The 21,230-nt window shown below is 43.8% G+C and overlaps 1 protein-coding gene across 1 annotated transcript in view; it reads left to right on the forward strand.

Moving 5' to 3' along the window:
- The window catches only part of LOC106603335 (transcriptional regulator ATRX), a 50,332-nt gene that overhangs the window by 15,340 nt on the left and 13,762 nt on the right, over positions 1-21,230 (forward strand). The window contains exons 7-23 of the mRNA XM_014196883.2: positions 6,184-6,293; positions 8,764-8,831; positions 8,948-10,767; positions 10,916-10,982; positions 13,741-13,892; positions 14,134-14,298; positions 14,419-14,533; positions 14,660-14,759; positions 14,986-15,168; positions 16,908-17,052; positions 17,161-17,270; positions 19,144-19,287; positions 19,862-20,039; positions 20,151-20,288; positions 20,483-20,658; positions 20,794-20,911; positions 21,034-21,164. Coding sequence (XP_014052358.2) covers positions 6,184-6,293; positions 8,764-8,831; positions 8,948-10,767; positions 10,916-10,982; positions 13,741-13,892; positions 14,134-14,298; positions 14,419-14,533; positions 14,660-14,759; positions 14,986-15,168; positions 16,908-17,052; positions 17,161-17,270; positions 19,144-19,287; positions 19,862-20,039; positions 20,151-20,288; positions 20,483-20,658; positions 20,794-20,911; positions 21,034-21,164 — 3,920 coding nt within the window. The remainder of the gene's footprint in view (positions 1-6,183; positions 6,294-8,763; positions 8,832-8,947; positions 10,768-10,915; positions 10,983-13,740; positions 13,893-14,133; positions 14,299-14,418; positions 14,534-14,659; positions 14,760-14,985; positions 15,169-16,907; positions 17,053-17,160; positions 17,271-19,143; positions 19,288-19,861; positions 20,040-20,150; positions 20,289-20,482; positions 20,659-20,793; positions 20,912-21,033; positions 21,165-21,230) is intronic.

The raw sequence follows: 21,230 nt of genomic DNA on the forward strand, positions 1-21,230 counted from the left end.
TTGCTCGCACACGCTTTTTCAGTTCTGCCCACAAATGTTCTATAGGATTGAGGTCAGGGCTTTGTGATGGCCACTCCAATACCTTGACTTTGTTGTCCTTAAGCCATTTTGCCACAACTTTGTAAGTATGCCTGGGGTCATTGTCCATTTGCGACCAAGCTTTAACTTCCTGACTGATGTCTTGAGATGTTGAGTCCCTCCTGCAGCAAAGCACCCCCACAACATGATGCTGCCACCCCCGTGCTTCATGGTTGGGATGGTGTTCTTCGGCTTGCAAGCCTCCCCCTTTTTCCTACCCTTTTCGCACCAAAGTACGTTCACCTCTAGGAGACACGCATCTCCTTCCTGAGCGGTATGACAGCTGCATGGTCCCGTGGTGTTTATACTTGCGTACTATTGTTTGTACAGATGAACATGGTATGTTCAGGCGTTTGGAAATTGCTCCCAAGGATGAAGCAGACTTGTGGAGGTCTACAATTTTTTTTCTGGGGTCTTGGTTGATTTCTTTTGATTTTCCCATGATGACAAGCAAAGAGGCACTGAGTTTGAAGGTAGGCCTTGAAATACATCCACAGGTACACCTCCAATTGACTCAAATGATATCAATTAGCCTATCAGAAGCTTCTAAAGCTGTGACATAATTTTCTGGAATTTTCCAAGCTGTCTGTAAACAATTGTTGAAAAAATTACTTGTCATGCACAAAGTAATGTCCTAACCGACTTGCCAAAACTATAGTTTGTTTACAAGAAATTTGTGGAGTGGTAGAAAAACAAATTTTAATGACTCCAACCTAAGTGTATGTAAACTTCCAACTTCAACTATATGTTTGTGTGCGTGTATGTGGTCCTAAAACAGAACCTTGAGGGACACCGACACGTACAATTGATTTGTCAGAGGACAAACCATTAATAGAGACTAATATCTCTCCGACAAATAAGATCTAAACCTGGCAAGAACTTGTCAGTGTAGACCAATTAGGGGTTTCAATCTCTCAAAAAGAATGTGGTGATCGATGGTGTCAAAAGCAGCACTAAGGTCTAGGAGCATGTGGACAGATGCTATTAAAAGGTAATTTACCACCTTCACGAGTGCAGTCTCAGTGCTTTGATTGGGTCGAAAACCAGACTGAAGCGTTTCCAAGATGGCGTAGCAGTCAGGCGTCTTTTGTCTTGTCGTGTTTCGTGTATATATCTTTTCTCTTAGCATATATTTTTCTTAACCCCAACTTCAACGTACTCTCTTGCAACCCGCCTCACCCAATGTGGTATGGATCTGCTATTTTCTTTACTTCAGAACCGGAACCCCCAACAGAAGCTAGCCAGCTAACTAGCTAGTAGTCAGCTAGCCACTGCTAGCGGTCATCAGCTAAACTTTAGCCCGGACACCTCCTACCAGTCTGCACAACGTGATTCAACCCAGAGCGTATCGGACTTCTTACTCTCCATATCCCTGGATTCCTACTGCATGCTCTGAACCTCTTCACCTGGATCATCATAGCTAGCTATTGGCTTCTCCTGGCTAACCTCTCTGTCCCAAAGAAAGCACCAATTAGCCTGGAGCTAGCCTATGCTAGGCCCATCTCCTGGCTAGCTGAAGAGGTCCATCAGCCACTCCTTGGGCTACAATACCTATTTTGCCAATTGGCCTGGACAATTGGCCCCTTTTATTGCTGATACGGAGCCCCGCCAATCCATCACAACTGGACTACCGACGTAATCTGCCCTAAGGGATTTTAACTGGCTCCCCCATCATGACGTCCCCTCAAGGCCCATCTGCTAGCCTGCTAGCCGTGGCCCACTAGCTCTCTAGAGCACACCGGACTGTTAGCTGAAGAGGTCCAAAAGCCAATTTTCTTGGGCTACAATACCTATTTTGCCAATTGGCCAGGACCCTTTTACTACACGGAGCCCTGCTGATCCGTCACGACGGATCTTGCTGACGTAACCACATGAAGGGGCTACAACTGACTTCTTCCGTACCGACATCCCTCTTAGGCCCTTCTGCTAGCCTGCCAGCCCCAGCCCGCTAGCTGTCTGAATCGCTGTGTCTCCAGCTCGCCCAGTTAGTCACTGGACCCAATGATCACTCCGCTACGCATGCCTCTCCCTAATGTCAATATGCCTCGTCCATTGCTGTTTTGGTTAGTTATTATTGCCTTATTTCACTCTGTAGCCTCTAGCCCTGCTCAATATGCCTTAGATAACCCTTTAGATCCACCTCCCACACTTGCGGTGACCTCACCTGGTTTAAATGATGTTTCTAGAGACACTATCTCATCGTCACTCAATGCCTAGGTTTACCTTCACTGTATTCACATCCTACCATACCCTTGTCTGTACATTATGACTTGAATCTATTCTACTGTGCCCAGAAACCTCCTTTTACTCTCTGTTCCGAACATACTAGACAACCAGTTCTTATAGTCTTTAGCCGTACCCTTATCCTACTCCTCCTCCTTTGTTCCTCTGGTGATGTAGAGGTTAATCCAGGCCCCGCAGTGCCTAGCTCCACTCCCATTCCCCAGGCGCTCTCACTTCTGTAACCGTAAAAGCCTTGGTTTCATGCATGTTTACATTAGAAGCCTCCTCTCTAAGTTTGTTTTATTCACTGCTTTAGCACACTCTGCCAACCCGAATGTCCTAGCCGTGTCTAAATTCTGGCTTAGGAAGACCACCAAAAACCCTGAAATTTCCATCCCTAACTATAACATTTTCCGACAAGATAGAACTGCCAGAGTTCTGTCTTACTATCCAGGTATGTGCCCAAACAATTTGAGCTTCTACTTTAAAAAAATTCACCTTTCCAGAAAAAAGTCTCTCTCTGTTGCCCCCTGCTGTGCTCTGGACACCATATGTGAATTGATTGCCCCCCATCTATGATCAGAGCTTGTACTGTTAGGTGACCTAAACTGTGACATGCTTAACACCCCGGCCATCCTACAATCTATGCTTGATGCCCTCAATCTCACACAAATTATCAATGAACCTACCAGGTACAATCCCAAATCCGTAAACATGGGCACCCTCATATCATCCTAACCAACCTGCCCTCCAAATATACCTCTGCTCTCTTCAACCAGGATCTCAGCGATCACTGCCTCATTGCCTGCGTCCGTGATGGGTCTGCAGTCAAACGACCACCCCTCATCAATGTCAAACGCTCCCTAAAACACTAAAGCGAACAGGCCTTTCTAATCGACCTGGCCCGGGTATCCTGGAAGGATATTGACCTCATTCCGTCAGTAGACGAAGCCTGGTTACTCTTTAAAAGTGCTTTCCTCACCATCTTAAATAAGCATGCCCCATTCAATTTTTTTTAAATGTTTTTTACCAGGAACAGATATAGCCCTTGGTTCACTCCAGACCTGACTGCCCTTGACCAGCACCAAAACATCCTGTGGCGTACTGCATTAGCATCAAAAAGCCCCCAGCAATATGCAACTTTTCAGGAAGTTAGGAACCAATATACACAGGCAGTTAGGAAAGCAAACGCTAGCTTTTTCAAACAAATTTGCATCCTGTAGCACAAACTCCAAAAAGTTCTAGGACACTGTAAAGTCTACAGTAATTGAGAATTTCAATAAGCATTTTTCTACGGCTGGCCATGCTTTCCACCTGGCTACCCCTATCCCGGTCAACAGCCCTGCACCCCCCACAGCAACTTGCCCAAGCCTCCCCATTTTCTCTTTCACCCAAATCCAGACAGCTGATGTTCTGAAAGAGCTGCAAAATCTGGGTCCCAACAAATCAGCCGCGCTAGACAATCTGGACCTTCTCTTTCTAAAATTATCTGCCGAAATTGTTGCAACCCCTATTACTAGCCTATTCAACCCCTCTTTCGTATCGTCTGAGATCCCCAAAGATTGGAATGCTGCCACGGTCATCCCCCTCTTCAAAGGGGGAGACACTCTAGACCCAAACTGTTACCTATATCTATCCTACCCTGCCTTTCTAAGGTCTTCGAAAGTCAAGTTAACAAACAGATCACCGACCATTTCGAATCCCACTGTACCTTCTCCGCTACGCAATCTGATTTCCGAGCTGGTCATGGGTGCACTTCAGCCACGCTCAAGTTCCTAAACGACATCATAACCGCCATTGATAAGAGACAATACTGTGCAGCTGTATTCATCGACTTGGCCAAGGCTTTCGACTCTGTCAATCACCACATTCTTATCGGCAGACTCGACAGCCTTGGTTTCTCAAATGACTGCCTCCCCTGGTTCACAAACTACTTCTGACAGAATTCAGTGTCAAATGGGAGGGCCTGTTTTCCGAACCTCTGGCAGTCTCTATGGGGTTGCCACAGGGTTCAATTCTTAGGCCGACTCTTTTCTCTGTATACATCAACGATGTCGCTCTTGCTGCTGGTGATTTTCTGATCCACCTCTACACAGGCGACACCATTTTGTATACTTCTGGCCCTTCTTTGGACACTGTGTTAACTAACCTCCAGACGAGCTTCAATGCCATACAACTCTCCTTCTGTGGCCTCCAACTGCTCTTAAATGCAAGTAAAACTAAATGCATGCTCTTCAACCGATTGCTGCCCACACCCGCCCGACTAGCATCACTACTCTGGACGGTTCTGACTTAGAATATGTGGACAAATACCTAGGTGTCTGGTTAGACTGTAAACTCTCCTTCTAGATTCACATTAAGCATCTCCAATCCAAAATTAAATCTAGACTCTGCTTCCTATTTCGCAACACAGCATCCTTCACTCATGCTGCCAAACATACCCTCGTAAAGCTGACTATCCTACCGATCCTTGACTTCAGCGATGTCATTTACAAAATAGCCTCCAACACTACTCAGCAAATTGGATGCAGTCTATCACAGTGCCATCCGTTTTGTCACCAAAGCCCCATATACTACACACCACTATGACCTGTATGCTCTCGTTGGCTGGCCCTCGCTTCATATTCGTCGCCAAACCCACTGGCTCCAGGTCATCTATAAGTCTTTGCTAGGTAAAACCCCGCCTTATCTCAGCTCACTGGTCACCATATTAACATCCATCCATAGCACGTGCTCCAGCAGGTATATCTCACTGGTCACCCCCAAAGCAACTCCCCCTTTGGCTGCCTTTCCTTCCAGTTCTCTGCTGCCAATGACTGGAACGAACTGCAAAAATCGCTGAAGCTGGAGACTCATATCTCCCTCACTAACTTTAAGCTCCAGCTGTCAGAGCAGCTCACAGATCACTGCACCTGTAAATAGCCCATCTCTAAATAGCCATCCAACTACCTCATCCCCCATACTGTTTTTTATTTTGCTTTTTTGCACCCCAGTATCTCTGCTTGCACACTCATCTTCTGCACATCCATCTTTCCAGTGTTTAATTGACATTTTGTAATTTTTTTGCCACCATGCCCTATTTATTGCCTTACCCCTCTTATCCTACCTCATTTGCACACACTCTATAGACTTTTTCTATTGTATTATTGACTGCATGTTTGTTTATTCCATGTGTAACTCTGTTGTTTTTGTTGCACTGCTCTGCTTTATCTTGGCCAGGTCACAGTTGTAAATGAGAACTTGTTCTCAACTAGCCTACCTGGTCAAATAAAGGTGAAATAAATAAAAATTAATTAGTTGTCTTCAGGAAGGCAGTGAGTTGCTGCCAACAGCTTTCTCAATCTTTATTTTGAGGAATCGGAGATATAGGCCAATTATTTAATTTGTTTTTTGTGTCAAGATTTGGCTTTTTGTGGAGAGGCTTTATTACTGCCACTTTAAGTGAGTTTGGTACACATCCGGAGGATAGGGTGCAATTTACTATGTTCAACATAGGAGGGCCAAGCTCAGGAAGTAGCTCTTAGTAGTTTAGTTGGAATAGGGTCCAGTATGCAGCTTGATGGTTTAGAGGCCGTTACTATTTTCATGAATGTGTCAAGAGATACAGGATTAAAAAAACTTGAGTGTCTCCTTGATCCTAGGTCCTGGCAGTTCTGTGCAAACAACTGAGCATTAGAGAAATATGCAGATTCAAAGAGGAGTCCATGATTTTCTTTCTAATGATCATGATCTTTTCATGAAAGAAGTTCATGAATTCATCACTGCTGAAGTTGAAAGCCATCCTCTCTTGGGGAATGATGCTTTTTCTTAGCCAGCCTAAAACCCCAAAGAGCAAGCAATGCAGATTTAGAAGCATTGATTGATCGGTTGTGTGTTTCGTAGGAGGTGAACACTTGGAGATTGTCAGCTGTACAGCCTGTGGCCAGCAAGTTAACCACTTCCAGAGGGACTCCTTCAATCAGCATCCGGTACTCAAAGTACTTATTTGCAAGGTGAGGTGATCCTGGGTCTGTCAAAGATTGGGACAATTATAGTGAACACAAATATAAACGCAACATGCAACAATGTCAAAGATTTTACTGCGCTACAGTTCATATAAGGAAATAAGTCAATTTAAATAAATTCATTAAGCCCTAATCTATGGATTTCACATGACTGGGAGTCCGTATGTTGGTCAGAGATACCTTAAAAGAAAATCATGGATCATAAAACCAGTCAGTATCTGGTGTGACCACCACTTTGCGTCATGCAGCGCGACACATCTCCTTCACGTTGAGTTTCAGGCTGTTGATTTTGGCCTGTGGAATGTTGTCCCACTCCTCTTTAATAGCTGTGTGAAGTTCCTGGATATTGGCGTGAAATGGAACACGCTGTCAAACGCGTCAATCCAGAGCATCCCAAACATGCCCAATGTCTGGTGATTATGCAGGCCATGGAAGAACTGGGTCATTTTCAGCTTGCAGGAATCAGGAACAGATCCTTAAGACATGAGGCTGTGCATTATCATGCACGACAGTGGCCCTCAGGATCTTGTCATGGTATCTCTGCATTTAAATTGCTGTCTATAAAATGCTATTGTTTGATGTCCGTAGCTTATACTGCCCATACCATAACGCCACCATGGGGCACTCTGTTCACAACGTTGACATCAGCAAACCGCTCACCCACACAACGCCGTACACGTGGTCTGGTTGTGAGCCAGTTGGACGTACTGCTAAATTCTCTAAAACCACATTGGAGGAGGCTTATGGTAGCGAAATTAACATTCAATTCTCTGGCAACATCTGTTGGACATTCCTGCAGTCAGCATGCCAATTGCACACTCCATCTACTCGAGACATCTGTGGCATTGTGTTGTGTGATAAAACTGCACATTTTAGAGTGGGTTAACTGCCTTGTTCAGGGGCAGAACGACAAATTTGTACCTTTGTCAGCTCGGGGATTTGATCTTGCAACCTTTCGGTTACTAGTCCAATGCTCTAACCACTAGGCTACGCTGCCGCCCCAATATTTCAGTTCAAGTCCAGCACTGACATTTCCACTGGATCACAGAATGACATTTTTCCTTTCACGCTGAGTGGTTATCGAAAGGGAGAGCACTGGAAAGATTTTCAAATATATTGAGGAACTATTGTCATTCTCAATGGATAGAAAAATGGACTTTGCTTGCTGTTTGAGGTGAAGAAAACATTACTTTGAGGAGCTCCGCAGGTCATTAGTGGTGGCGCGTTAAGCCAATCATAAATGTGCCCGTTTGGGGATCCGATAGTATTTCTATACCTGCATTTGTGCGCAGGCCATTTGTGCGCAGGCCACTTCTATTTGTATGCGTCCTTACTCAACATTGACAGGGGTGCTCCAAACAAAAGACGACGACTAAATTGACAGAACTCATAAATGGAATTAAATAAACCAAAAGTTGTTTCTCACAGGTATAGCATAGGTTGTGGACTTTGTATACAATGTGTCCACTCCTACAATGAGAACAAGACTGGAATAATATTGAATGCATTAAAAGAAGTGACCGTATCCAAAGTAACAAACATTAGATTAGGAATTAACGGGAAATTTACTACTGGTGATATGTCATGGGGAATTGATATACACTAATAATCAAACGCAAACAATTCACACAATGAAGTTATGAATCAATGAATGTGCACATATTGGTGGGAGAGTGAATTTTGGAGGGAGAGAAGTGCATTGTGCATCTGGGTGCAGGGTCAGTCACACGTCTGCATTGGCCATGCAGGATTTATGGTGATATGGCCTCAGCAGAAGTCAGGGCATTCATACTTCTTGCGCTTTGCGGAGCAGGATGTGCCCCCTTCACCTACCGTCAACCCATCATGTCAATGGGGAGCTATACAGAGCCCTCCGCATTGTTAAAACATTTGGGAGGCGCATGGCGACGTGGTATAGAGCTTGATTTGGCCTCTGCATGCCTCTGGAGGCTCCGCAATTGCGTCACACCCGCAATATGGAGCCGCCGACCACATTTTCGAATCGAGTATAAATTGGCTTTTAGTCTAAGACTCCAATGGATTAGTTCACTGAGATGGGCGCATATATACATGTGTTACTGCTCGACTAAAACAATCTATGTCGACCAACAGCCTAGCGACCAAACAATCAACCAGTCGACTAATTGGGGTCAACCCTAGTAATGATCATGCTGTTTAATCAGCTTCTTCATATGCCACACGTGTCAAGTGGATGGATTATCTTGGCAAAGGGGAAATGGTCACTAAATGTAAACACATTGGTGCACAACATTTTAGGGAAATAAGCTTTTTGTGTGTGTGGAACATTTCTGGGATATTTTATTTCAGCTCATGAAACATGGGACCAACACTACATGTTGCGTTTAATATTTTTGTTCAGTGTGTCATTTTCCAATAATATTTTGTTGCGCTCAGCTACATTTTTGGAGGCTCTGTCCTTATTGTCTTATTTTCTCAGTCTTGTTTCAAGTATTACTCAAGTGATGACATCAGCAAGGATTGTGATGGCATGGACGAACAGTGCAGGTACGATGGGGTGGTTCTCCTATACAACAAGATGCTGCAAGCAAATCCTGAAACGTTAAGAAACATACAGGTTGTTACGTTAATCATTACTTCAAACTATTATTTGTTTCTTACAGATGGTGTGCAGAGGGGGGAAACCTGATCTGCTGTGACTTTTGTCCCAACGCCTTCTGTAAGAAATGCATTTTGCGCAATCTGGGGCGAAAGGAGCTGTCTGCCATCCTGGATGAGGAGAGTAAGTGGTACTGCTACGTATGCAGCCCAGAGCCTCTTCTGGACCTGGTTGTCGCCTGTGACAACGTCCTTGACAACCTGGGGAGTTTGTGGCAAGACCACCGCAAGAGGGGCAGAGGTGATGGCAAATCTGGACATTGTGACTCCCATCCCAGGCATTCTCAAAACATTCCCACTGGTCATTGGAACCATAGTGGCATGGATGGTCATGTGGTGTTCAACTACAACACCCTTCAAATTCCAGAGGAGATGGCCAAAAAGGCAAAAAACCTTGTGGACTCTACAAACACTGTAAACACAACTTTCGTGAAGTTCATTCAAGGTGGAATGGATTTTAAGCGACAATACTTGAAGACTTTCCAGTCAGTACTGAAGGGTCTAAAGCAGTCCCACACAGCTCTGGAGGAAGCCCTTTGGGAGGAGTTCAAGGAGATTGGTCTGCTAAATGATGGGGGAAACCCCACTTTTGATACTGATGCACCTCAACAAGCACAAGAGGGTTGTGTGGAAATGGACATTGTTGATAAAAATTGCCTGCATTACTTAAAGAAAATTGCAGCTGAACATTTGGAAGAGAATGATTCAGACTCTAAGGGCTTTACGGATGATGAAAGGCCTTCGTCCTCAAGTGAAATGAAAGGTGTCCTTGGCACAGAAATAATGCCCCGTCGAGGTAGAGGCAGGCCACGGAAAAACTCCAAACCCGGAGAAGATCCTTCCAACATGACAAAACAACTGGTGGTGCAACTTACACCTGTCCCTGTTGAAAAACAGCCACCCTCTGGCCCCCCAGAGTTGGAGGTGGAGTTGGAGGAGAAAAAGGAGTTGCAGGAAGAAATAAAAGAAGTGGATGAACGGAAGGGACACTGTGATTCTATTGAACCTGCAACAGAAGGGGAGTATGAATCTGCTGAGGAGGGAAACGAATCTCTGGTGCTGGAACTGGAAGATGAACCAGAGAATAGACGCTCACCTCGGGTAAAGACCACGCCCTTACGCAGGCCAGGTGAGGGCAAGACCAAGCCTACCCCCTCAGGCGCTGACAGTGAGGGTGACTCCGACCCTGACACCAGCCCCAATGTTGAAGTCCCTCAAGGAGCTGATGAGGGAGGGCTTGGGAGAGGAATTGAAGACTCGGACTCCGATGAGGTCCCTGCTGTCCTTCAGCGGGCAGCCATGGCTCGCAGTTCAGACGAAGCCGGGAGTGACAATGGAGACCATCGGAGCGTGACCAAGAAATGCCTCTTCGGCCTGAAGAAGAACACGCCCCTCTCTCCAGAAAGAGTGGTCCGCAAACGCAAGGTGCAAGACCGCTCCTCTGACTCTGACTCCTCCAGTTACAATCCAGACCTGCAGAAGGAGATCAAGATTATGAGCAGGCCCAGGGGGAGGCCTCGGAAGGCTAAGAGAGAGGATGAACCTACCCCCAGCAAGGATAGTCCACAACATAGGCCCCCGGGCAGACCTCGGAAGGTCAAGAAAGAGAATGAATCCGCATCCAGCAAGGAGGGTAATACCCAGATAACCAAGCCTAAAAGCACACCTCGGTCCCAGCAGAGAACAAAGCAGTCGCCATCCTCTTCCAGTCAAGAAGAGGGAGACCAGGATTCTGAGTCTAGCGACGACAGTGGTGACCAGAAGATTAAGCCCATCACTGAGGAGATGGCCTTACTGGGGTCAGCAGCTTTCCACCAGTCATCTGGTGAGTTGGTCTCTCACTTTCTCTGCACTTTTGAGGTAAACCACTGCATTCATGAGCTGTATTTCAACCCTTTTCAGGTAGCCATGTAGATTTCCTCATTGGCAAATGTTGAACTAACCTTTGTTTTTTTTGTACTCTTACCCTGTAGGCGATGAAGAGCAGACCCGGTCTGGGCCTTCTTGGGAAGCAGAAGATGATGACGATCCAGAAAATAGGTATGGTTCCGAACGAACGGACTTAGCGTTTGTAACACACCCTAGGCGCGGGAGAAAGGCCACGCCACGGAACTCTAAGTCGGGTGCTAATAGTGGTGACTCCTCCGTTGTCAAGACCCCTTCACAATCAATCCCGTCTCGTCCAACCCGCAGCTGCAGTAAACCAGCAGCTATCCCATACAATTTCTAGTGTAGAGCAGATGTACCGTGTCAAGCACAGGGAGAAACCCCTCTCACACCTTGCTAAGGCTGTGTTATGAATGATAGGCTATTTATGCCACTGTTTTCATTTACCTTTTTCTTAATTTTTTTTGAAAATGTAATTTAAAGTTAAATGTGAGTTGTCTATTAGCAGAATGTGGCATCATTTGTCCATGTCTGTGCATTTCAAGGTGATTAAGAGGGGAAAATGCTGGTTATCGTATTAGTTTGCTCAAAAGCCTGATGCACTTATTAAAACAGATTAAACAAATTATTTTATACCTCATAGTTTCTCATTGGTCAACAATACTGTAAGTCATCCTTATTTCTTCCACATATAGTATTCTAGTTTTTACCAAAAATAACAGTACACTGTATATTAACTATTTTAAGCCATGTTAAAGGTATTGATTGCGTTATTTGTTAATAGTGTGATTATACTTTTTTTTTTTAATAAAAGCTAATGAACCACACCAGGGTACTGAATACACATCTGAATGTACCCTTAGACTTAATTTACAGGTCTGGATATATTTATCTTTCACTATACTAGGGGTGAATTACATTCCTGTCACTGGGAATTGGTCATCATGGAGTTTGATGTCATTTCTTAAGTGACTGGAATTTGGACCGCAACCCTCATATTATACATCCCCTAATGGTCAGTTCATGATCAGGCTTTCTTTAGGGTGACTGTATTGTACATGACTGCACCCTTGTGGCTGCTGGATGTTGCCCATTTCTCTAAGGCACTGTAAAAGCATACACATTACTGCTAGTATTAGGTAATTGTGTTGGTGTATGGTTACTGTATGGAAGATTTTTTTTCTTGATATATTTGAAGTGCATGTGCAATATGCCAGTGGTGTAGTGGCTGTATTTAGCACTGCTATTCTGACACAGTTGAGTACTAATACGATGGGTTGACTATCCAATGATTCTCTGAACAGACTGGAAAACTCTATATTCTGCTTGATTGAATCTTTAACATTTATATGATTTATTGCTTCTGACCAGGTTGAGGGCTTAGCCGAGAAAGAGGACTTGTGATGCTAAACAGCAGTATACCAAAGACACTGATTATAAGACTGTACTGTATTTGACATACTTTCTTTGTGCCTTTTTTCACCACAGGCACCTAGCTGAATTTCTTGTATGCTTTGTTTGTGATACTAATTGCATAATCATATTTAGAGTATTTTCATGTTTGTTTTGCATGCAAGGCCATATTTATTGGCCATTTACCTAGATTTTAAATTATTTAAAAACTGCTAATTTAATGCATTTGCATTTTACTTTGGAGGAGCTCGATGCCTAAAGGCAACCGCTCTTCAAGCTGGTCCTGTAGAAGGGTTGTAATGCATTTTATTCAACCACCACTTTGTCCTCTTGTGACCTCGGAGGTCAGCCTTACAACATTGCTGTGAGACGAGGAGGCATGTTGTCTTATGTAGTGAGGTGTCTCTTTTTTCTTCCATCTTCTCTCTTCCTAGTTTAAACACTTGCGGTAAGGCCTCAGGCCCAGGCTGTTGCCGGCCACTGCTGTTTGATACTGCCTCATATGAGGGGCCCACCTCATGTACACTTATTTCTCGCTGAGGCTTCATCCGATGCTTCATTCAACTATTATTATCTGCCAAAAGGATTGTTTCTTAAAAACATATTCATGTGTAAGTAGATACATGTATTTCACTGAATATTGAACTTCGTAAAAAGCCCAACAAAACCTTTATTTTTATTTTATTTTTTTTATTTTTTTATCCTTCACAAACTGTTTCCTGCATACCACCTAAAAAAAAAAGTGGTTGTAAGAACTTATTTTCAAATTGAACTAATAATTATGCTGTCATTAGCTCTAAGGTGCTGTAGTGTTAGCCTTGTTAAAGGCCTGTTGTAGAGCATGCGTTAAACCAAGGATATGTTCTTACTTTTGTCATTGACTGAACTCTGTAAGAGAAACTATCCGTTGTAATAAATGAATACCCTTTATAATGTCTCGTATGTCTTCATTATTCTATATAGGACCAGCTTTGTTCATCTTGTGAGTGATACGTCTTAGATGTTTGTTATGGAGGGGAGGGGTTGATTCAAATGTGCTTACAAAGTCGTTAGGTTATCTGGCCTTTGACTCCTCAATGTGTTGCGTTAAGATTAAATTAAGTGAAACTGTCTTTGACAGAGCATTTCAGCTGTCTATTTGGTCACAACAGATATTTACATCAGTAAAAAAAGAAAAACATTCAACCGCTTAATGCAATGGCCTCTTCCCCCTCATAATTACTTTAAAACTGTATTGTCGGTTGTTTACAGGTCAAGAAATGCAAAGCGGTATTAGAATAGCTAGCATGATCATTTTCATTAATTTTTTAGGAAATGTATCTCCTGGTGATATTGCTACGTTTAAGGTGATATCCTGCGTCTTGATTGTAAATTCCTATGTAAGACAAGTTCCTTTAGAGAATAAACCTATTAAGCAGGCAGGGCTTGTTGGATTTGATGTGATGATCATTAAAATGATCCTCCGGTCCCTTTTCCCTCTCTTCCTTGCTTCTGAAAGAATCGCTAAGAAAATGCTCTTGGCCCAAATCAAAGCCAACTACTCATCGGGGGAGGATTTCTCTTCAGACGTGGAGTCATCACAGGATGATGAATCTGACAGGGAAGAGAAGGCGCAGGAAGATGGGAAAGATGAAAGCTCAGATGAGAATGGTAAGTGATCCCTCCTTTCCTCCACTACAATGTCTTTTTTTTTTTTTTTTGTCATTAAGCTGAAATACTGTCCTGACATGACCTGTTTCTTATTAACTGGGCATTTTAAAGTAGGCCCATATTTGAATTGTAGTGATCTAAGACATCGCCATGTGTCACTGCTTATTCGTGTACAGGTTGAATTAACATTTGCTATAGGAATATGATGTCCTCCTAACATTATACCATGTTTCTGCTGCAGGGGAGACCTCCAGTTTGACCTCTGACTCTGAGTCCAGTAAAACTCGTCACAGACACTGTCTGCTACGCCACAAGCTCAGCCTTGACGATGGAAATCCAAGTGATCAGAAAAGAGCTGAAGAAAATGGGAACGCGCTGAAAGTCAAGAAGTCTAGAAGAACCGAAGGTCTGTGTGGGATGGGTTCTGTGGATGACTTTATGATTGGATACCATCAGTGCCCTAGACTAGTTTTGGAGTTGGTCCAATTACTCTGAACTTATTTTCTGCTTTCTTCCATCGCCTCAGGTGAGACATGGGAGAGCCAGAGTAGTGATGATAGCCAATCAGAACAGGAAGAGTCTGGTATGAGTGAAGAGCTGAGCCAATCTGAGAACGAGGGCAATGAACAGAAGCCCAAAAGGTAAGAAGACTCATTTGTTTTGTCAATGCTGCTAACCAGGAAGGAAACCATGTTTTCTGTCATCGTTACATGTAATTGTGGTTGCATTCTTTATTTGTGAAATATTTTGCTCTTTTGTCTCCTTAGCTCATCTACTTCAAGAGTCGAGAGGGAATCAGTCCGTAGTTATCTACAGAAGAAGCAGCAACCCTCATATATTGTGCTGTCTGACTCCAGCGTCGATAAGGTAATAACGAGTGGACGTCACCATCTCACTTTACCTTTGCATTGTCAGTCGCCCTTTTATATTTTTCTTAATAACTTCATGAAGTGCAACTATTTGATTTCTGAGAGGTATGATCATCATTCTGCTATTCTTGTTTACTGTTTGTGTATCAGGTGCTAAATGGTATGTTTTTACTGGTAAAAGCGTTGTTGTGCTGGTGACCTTCCGGATCTGTCTATCTAAACAGAGTGAAGATGACGAGAAGGACAACGAGGAAGGGGACAACAAAGGTACACCTAAGGGCCGCAAGAAGATCCGCAGAATCATCATAGATGAGCACCTTCGCTCAGAGACCCAGAGAGCCCTGAAGGACGAGGAGGATAGATGCAGACGCCTGGCAGAAAGAGAGCAGAGGGAGGACTTCAGAGAGGTACACTACACACAGCTGACCCTCTCATTCACACTCACTGTAGAAACCATGCTCTCTCAGAAATGTCATACTGTTAGTCTATTTTATTTGAATACGTTATATACACTGCTCAAAAAAATAAAGGCAACACTTAAACAACACAATGTAACTCCAAGTTAATCACACTGCTGTGAAATCAAACTGTCCACTTAGGAAGCAACACTGATTGACAATACATTTCACATGCTGTTGTGCAAATGGAATAGACAACAGGTGGAAATTATAGGCAATTAGCAAGACACGCCCAATAAAGGAGTGGTTCTGCAGGTGGGGACCACAGACCACTTCTCAGTTCCTATGCTTCCTGGCTGATGTTTTGGTCACTTTTGAATGCTGGTGGTGCTTTCACTCTAGTGGTAGCATGAGACGGAGTCTACAACCCACACAAGTGGCTCAGGTAGTGCAGCTCATCCAGGATGGCACATCAATGCGAGCTGTGGCAAGAAGGTTTGCTGTGTCTGTCAGCGTAGTGTCCAGAGCATGGAGGCGCTACCAGGAGACAGGCCAGTACATCAGGAGACGTGGAGGAGGCCGTAGGAGGACAACCCAGCAGCAGGACCGCTACCTCCGCCTTTGTGCAAGGAGGAGCAGGAGAAGCACTGCCAGAGCCCTGCAAAATGACCTCCAGCAGGCCACAAATGTTCATGTGTCTGCTCAAACGGTCAGAAACAGACTCCATGAGGGTGGTATGAGGGCCCGACGTTCACAGGTGGGGGTTGTGCTTACTTCCCAACACCGTGCAGGACGTTTAGCATTTGCCAGAGAACACCAAGATTGGCAAATTCGCCACTGGTGCCCTGTGCTCTTCACAGATGAAAGCAGGTTCACACTGAGCACGTGACAGACGTGACAGAGTCTGGAGATGCCGTGGAGAACGTTCTGCTGCCTGCAACATCCTCCAGCATGACCGGTTTGGCGGTGGGTCAGTCATGGTGTGGGGTGGCATTTCTTTGGGGGGGCCGCACAGCCCTCCATGTGCTCGCCAGAGTTAGACTGACTGCCATTAGGTACCGAGATGAGATCCTCAGACCACTTGTGAGACCATATGCTGGTGCGGTTGGCCCTGGGTTCCTCCTAATGCAAGACAATGTTAGACCTCATGTGGCTGGAGTGTGTCAGCAGTTCCTGCAAGAGGAAGGCATTGATGCTATGGACTGGCCCGCCCGTTCCCCAGACCTGAATCCAATTGATCACATCTGGGACATCATGTCTCGTTCCATCCACCAACGCCACGTTGCACCACAGACTGTCCAGGAGTTGGCGGATGCTTTAGTCCAGGTCTGGGAGGAGATCCCTCAGGAGACCATCCGCCACCTCATCAGGAGCATGCCCAGGCGTTGTAGGGAGGTCATACAGGCACGTGGAGGCCACACACATTACTGAGCCTCATTTTGACTTGTTTTAAGGACATTACATCAAAGTTGGATCAGTCTGTAGTGAGGTTTTCCACTTTAATTTTGAGTGTGACTCCAAATCCAGACCTCCATGGGTTGATAAATTGGATTTCCATTGATTATTTTTGTGTGATTTTGTTGTCAGCACATTCAACTATGTAAAGAAAAAAGTATTTAGTAAGATTATTTCTTTCATTCAGATCTAGGATGTGTTATTTAAGTGTTCCCTTTATTTTTTTGAGCAGTATATTATACCTATATATGGTTTATATGATCAGTTTTGGTCTAATGGTGGTTTCCTTGCAGGTGATTGTTATTGACGATGAGGTGTCTCAAGTGGCCTGTCCAATCACCACTAAGCTGGTCTTGGATCAGGATGAGGGGACCAGGGAGCCACTTATTCAGGTGCACAGGAACCTGGTGACCAGGCTCAAGCCTCACCAGGTGGATGGTAAGTCTTGGTTTTTATTTCAGTTGTACAAGTCCAATACATACAATAATTAACAGAGTGGCAAATACAGCAAATCGAAGTGACACTGCTGTATTTCTTTTTTGATAGGTGTGCAGTTTATCTGGGACTGTTGTTGTGAGTCAGTGAAGAAGGCCAATTCAACCCCTGGATCAGGTTGCTTACTGGCCCACTGCATGGGCCTAGGGAAGACACTGCAGGTAAGAGGAAGGGAAGAGAGAACAAAATGAGTGTTTAGGATTTTATATGGATCCCCACTACTCTTCCTGGGGTCCAAAAATAATAATAAAACATGGCATAATACAGAATAATAATAGACATGATCAGCTCAAGAACAGCGCAACGTACCAGTTGTTTGGACACACCTACTCATAAAATGTTTTACATTGTAGAATAATAGTGAAGACATCAAAACTATGAAATAACACATATGGAATCACGTAGTAACCAAAAAAGTGTTAAACAAATCAAAATATATTTTAGATTCTTCAAATTAGCCACCCTTTGCCTTGATGACAGCTTTGCACACTCTTGGCATTCTTTCAACCAGTCTTGAAGGAGTTCCCACATATACTGAGCACTTGTTGGCTGCTTTTCCTTCACTCTGTGGTCTAACTCATCCCAAACCATCTCATTTGGGTTGAGGTCGGGTGATTGTGGAGACCAGGTAATCTGATGTAGCACTCATCACTCTCCTTGGTCAAATAGCCCATATATAGCCTGGAGGTGTGTTCGGTCATTGTCCTGTTGAAAAACAAATGATGGTCCCACTAAGAGCCAACCAGATGGGATGGCGTATTTCTGCAGAATGCTGTGGTAGCCATGCTGGTTAAGTGTGCTTTGAATTCTAAATAAACCACAGTGTCACCAGCAAAGCACCATTACACCTCATCGTCCTTGCTACACTCTGCGTCTCACAAAGATGCGGTGGCTGGAACCCAAAATCTCGAATTTGAACAGATTTCCACCGGTCTAATGTCCATTGCTTGTGTTTCTTGGCCCAAGCAAGTCTCTTCTTCTTATTGGTGTCCTTTAGTCGTGGTTTCTTTGCAGCAATGCGACCTTGAAGGCCTGATTCATGCAGTCTCCTCTGAACAGTTGATGTGTCTGTTACTTGAGCTCTGAAGCATTTATTTGGGCTGCAATTTCTGAGGCTAGTAACTCTAATGAACTTATCCTCTGCAGCAGAGGTAACTCTGGATTTTCCGTTCCTGTGGCGGTCCTCATGGGAGCCAGTTGCATCATAGCGCTTGATGGTTTTTGCGACTGCACTTGAAGAAACTTTCAAAGTACTTCATATTCCGGATTGACTGACCTTCATGTCTTAAAGTAATGGACTGTCGTTTCTCTTTGCTTATTTGATTTGTTCTTGCCATAATATGGACTTGGTCTTTTACCAAATAGGGCTATATTCTGTATACCAACCCTACCTTGTAACAACACAACTGATTGGCTAAAACGCATTAGGAAGGAAAGAAATTCCACAAATTAACTTTTAACAAGGCACACGTTAATTGAAATACATTCCAGGTGACCACCTCGTGAAGCTAGTTGAGAGAATGCCAAGAGTGCAATGCTGTCATCAAGGCAAAGGGTGGCTACTTTGAAGAAACTCAATATAAAATATATTTTGATTTAACACTTTTTTTTGGTTACTACATGATTCCATGTGTTATTTCATAGTTTTGATGTCTTTGCTATTATTCTATTCAAAATAATGAAAAACCCTTGAATGAGGTTGTCCAAACTTTTGCTATACAAGTTATTTAGGTATGGGCGTTGTGCTGTGAGATGTTTTATTCGTTATATATATATATATATATTTAGCTGTTTGCTTTGGTAATTTGAGATGGAAGGGCGTTCCATGTAACCATGGCTCTGTACAATACTATGCGTTGCCTTAAATTTGTTTTGGACTTGGGGATTGTGAAGAGACCCTTGGTGGCATGTCTGGCAGGGTATCTATGTCTGTCAGAGCTGTGACAGACGTGTTGTCGTATGCATGTGTCATTAACAAAACAGTATATTTTGTTAATGATACTAGTCTCTTGCTGAAATATTTTTCTCATTTAGGTGGTGACATTCCTCCACACAATGCTGCAGTCAAGGTGCCTGAACTTCAGGACTGCCTTGGTGGTGTGTCCACTCAACACTATCCTTAACTGGGTCAACGAGTTTGACAAGTGGCAAGTTAACATGGGAGCTGACAAAGTCAAGGTAGTTGGAGATTAGATTGTTTTCTTTGAAGGTAAATACATGCAGAGGTTATTCATATACAATGTAGTATCAAGAAATGGCAATGCCGTCTTTTTGTAGGCACTAACTCTGCCATGGTTCGTTGGACAAAGCCTATGTGGAAATAAATTGTGTTTTTGGATAAACACCGACAATAAGGCTTCAGAGATTTTATACGTTTTCTTCTATGAGATCAGCTAATGTCACTTTTTGTGAATTTTGAGCACATAAAAAAAGCACAAATGCGTCATAATTCATGAAGGCCATGTTGACTGACTGACATCTCATAGAACAAAACATATAAGATCTCGTAAGCTTGTGTTGACCTCGGACCTTGTTTTCGGCGTTTATCCCAAAACCATGTTCTTTCCCCGTTAATTGTCGCCATAGGAATGGCTGAATGAACCAGAGGTAACTAATTTCAGTTTTTTTGGACTACAAGCTGGCGAGCTCTATATTCAAAGTATTTAATGTTTCTTTCATCTCCCTGTCTCGACCTCTTCATTTCTCTCACCATTTTTCTCTCGGTCTCTATACACTAACATACACCTCGTAGGTGACAGAGTTGGCAACACTGAAGCGACCTCAGGAGCGTTATATTGCCCTGCAGAAATGGCAGAAGGATGGTGGTGTTATGATCATGGGCTATGAGATGTACCGCAACCTCACACTAGGCCTCAAAGTCACCCACAGACAATTCAAAAAGACCTTTAACAGCACACTGGTCGATCCAGGTACATCCTCTACTAAATCTATGCATGTAGTGTTGAGAGGTATGCACCATTAATTTGTTTGTTTATTGTGTTGAAACTCTAATACACTCCACTACATTTGTTGTACTCCAGGTCCAGACTTTGTGATCTGCGATGAGGGGCACATCCTTAAGAACGAGGCGTCCAACATCTCCAAAGCTATGAGTGCCATTAAGACCAAACGGAGAGTGGTACTGACAGGCACACCACTGCAGAACAACCTCAATGAGTGTAAGGAGGCCTGTTTCAGTCTATGACAACCTTTCCATTTAAAACTGTACTCTGACCAGTATCCCAACATTTGGCCAAGTTAATTCATATTTCAGTTTTAATATATCTCAAAACTGATTTTAGGAGAACATAATTTGCATGATCATTTCCTTGTTAATGTTCAAGTCTAGTCATATATATTTTGGTTCTTTCAGACCACTGCATGGTGAACTTCATCAAGGAGAACCTTCTGGGTTCAATCAAGGAGTTCCGGAATCGGTTTATCAACCCCATTCAGAATGGCCAGTGTGCAGACTCCACCCCCAGAGATGTCCGCATCATGAAGAATCGCGCCCATGTCCTTCATGCAATGTTGGCGGGATGTGTACAGGTGAGATGGCTCAATTACTAGGAGTGTATGGCACTTTCATTTGTAGTTTCAGAACCACTGACTACTTTTTGCAAGTATTTGTTATTCTTTGTCAGTCTCCAGTGGATACACTTTAGTGTGTTTTTCCTTTCTTAGAGGAGAGACTACTCAGCCTTGACCAAGTTCCTGCCCCCTAAACATGAGTATGTTATGGCGGTGAGGGTGACCCCCCTACAGTACAGACTGTATCGCTACTACCTGGACAACTTCACTGGTAAGAACCTCCATCTTTAGCCAGTTAGCTCAGAAAGCTCTCTAATGAAATGTGTATGATATTTAGAGACATTTTGGCTTTTACTGAGAATATAGGGGGAAAAAAGCTGTGTGTCTCTGTAGGAGCAGGATCCGTAGTTGAGGGAGCCAGGGGCAAAACTGGAACCAGCCTCTTTAAGGACTTCCAGATTCTCAGCCGAATCTGGACGCATCCCTGGTGTCTGCAGCTCAACTATATCAGTAAAGAAAATAAGGTAAAGACCCATCAGATGCAGATTTGACCAAAACCTATTTTCTCATCACCAGACAGATCCTGATGC

This window comes from Salmo salar, chromosome ssa04 (genome assembly GCF_905237065.1).
Source record: "Salmo salar chromosome ssa04, Ssal_v3.1, whole genome shotgun sequence".
NCBI lineage: Eukaryota > Metazoa > Chordata > Actinopteri > Salmoniformes > Salmonidae > Salmo > Salmo salar.